The sequence below is a fragment of the Pediculus humanus genome, genomic scaffold, assembly GCF_000006295.1.
Source record: "Pediculus humanus corporis 1103172107995 genomic scaffold, whole genome shotgun sequence".
NCBI classification, from domain to species: domain Eukaryota; kingdom Metazoa; phylum Arthropoda; class Insecta; order Psocodea; family Pediculidae; genus Pediculus; species Pediculus humanus.
Window position 1 is genome coordinate 8,157 of NW_002987567.1, and position 1,714 is coordinate 9,870.

Consider the following 1,714-nt stretch of genomic DNA (forward strand, 5'->3'; position numbering starts at 1 on the left):
CAAATTAGCATGTAAATATAATTCAATATGGCCTTTTAAATATTAAATGGCTTTATAAAAAAAAAAAAAAAAAAAAATTTTTTTTTTACCCTTTTGATATTTAATTTTCAGTTTTGGATGTTGAAGCTTTTGAACGTTTGTTGGGGCCGTGCATGCAGATAATGAAACGGAATATAAATGATTACGAAGAACAACTTATAAAAATATTCGGATCCAAGAACAATATCACCGACATTCGATGAAATCCTCATTTAGTAGTATCCTTTTTTCTACACAAAAAAAATAATCCTTCTTTCACTTTTCCTAGTAGATTAATTCTTCTTGAATTTACAATAGTGTAAAAAAATTTTTTTTTATTATTATTATTATTATTATTTCTTGAATTTCTTTCTTTTTATTAATTACGAAAACGTCGTGTCAATTTTTTGTTTAACGTTTTTGTTCAGCCACAAAAAGTTAATTTTTTTTTTTTTTTATTAGAAATATGTTATTATTATTTTTCGGTATAGCATATATATATATATTATCATTATTTGAATAACGCATAAATTTTTTTTTTTTTTTTTTTTTTTTACTGAATGTAAAAATTGATTGAAAATTAATTGAAATTAGGGAACAGCACAATATTTTTTTTTTTTTTTTTAATTAAAATTTATTAAGTTATTGATACAATGTACTTTCTGTTCAAAATTAAAATTTAAAGTTGATTAATAATTATTTTTTCTTATTCTCATTATTAATATGAAAAATGAATTATTACACTTTTTTTATTATTATTATTATTATTATTATTTTTTAAGTGAGCGTCTTCCTTATTTTAAATTGTTGCTGATGCTACTACTGCTAATTAATTAATGCTTCTGATAAAAAACATTTTCATAGTCACCTAATATTTATTAGGTGACTATATTTTATACAGTCAGTTACAAGTACAGTAAAAATTAAGTAATTAATTATTAATTTGCTTTAATTTTTTTTTTGTCTATCAATCAATTTAATTATGTTAATTGAAAGTTTGGAATTATTTATTATCGATAATTATTTAAAATAATTTTTAAATAAATATTATATATTTTAACAACACCTGTTACTTTTAAGGCACTTTTGAGCATTACAAAATATGATTGGGGCCATCGTTTAAATAAAAAAACTTCAGTAAAAAGAGTATTAGTAAATAGTATATGAAAGCATGCGGGCAATAAATTTTTATTTTCTGTGTAATTTATTACCGTTTAAAATTTTTAACTTTATTATATTACCCAAATATTATTATTATTATTTTTTTTAAATATATATATATATATTAGTAATGGTAGTAACATAAAATAGTAAGATTTAATGTACTAATTATGGGTATAATAAGTTAATAATAATATCAACAAGTTTATAAATAGTATTGCAAATAATTATAATTAATTTATTATTTTATTTATTTATTTAATTAATATGGATTTATTTTTATTTTTTGTTTAGTAATAATTAATTCGGGCCTACAGTTAAGGAAAAAAACCAAAGAAAAAAAAATTTAATTTTTTTTTTTTAAATTAATAATATGTATTCATGGTAATAATTATTTATTTATTTATTGTGTTTGAAAAAATGCACTTATTGTGATTGTACATTTAAACTTATTTAAAATGATTTATGTACATCTTTTGTTATATTATTTATAACACATTATCAGGTTCTTTATTTGTTTAAAAAAAATGTTTAT

General features: G+C 18.7%; 1 protein-coding gene across 1 annotated transcript in view; it reads left to right on the top strand.

The window, feature by feature from the left end:
• Positions 1 to 242, top strand: part of Phum_PHUM404250 (cAMP-dependent protein kinase type II-alpha regulatory subunit, putative) — a gene marked incomplete at both ends in the record, with an annotated part of 2,034 nt that extends 1,792 nt beyond the window's left edge. Inside the window, one exon of the mRNA XM_002428785.1 lies at positions 112 to 242. Within this exon, the coding sequence (XP_002428830.1) occupies positions 112 to 242 (131 nt within the window). The remainder of the gene's footprint in view (positions 1 to 111) is intronic.
• Positions 243 to 1,714: the final 1,472 nt, after the last annotated feature.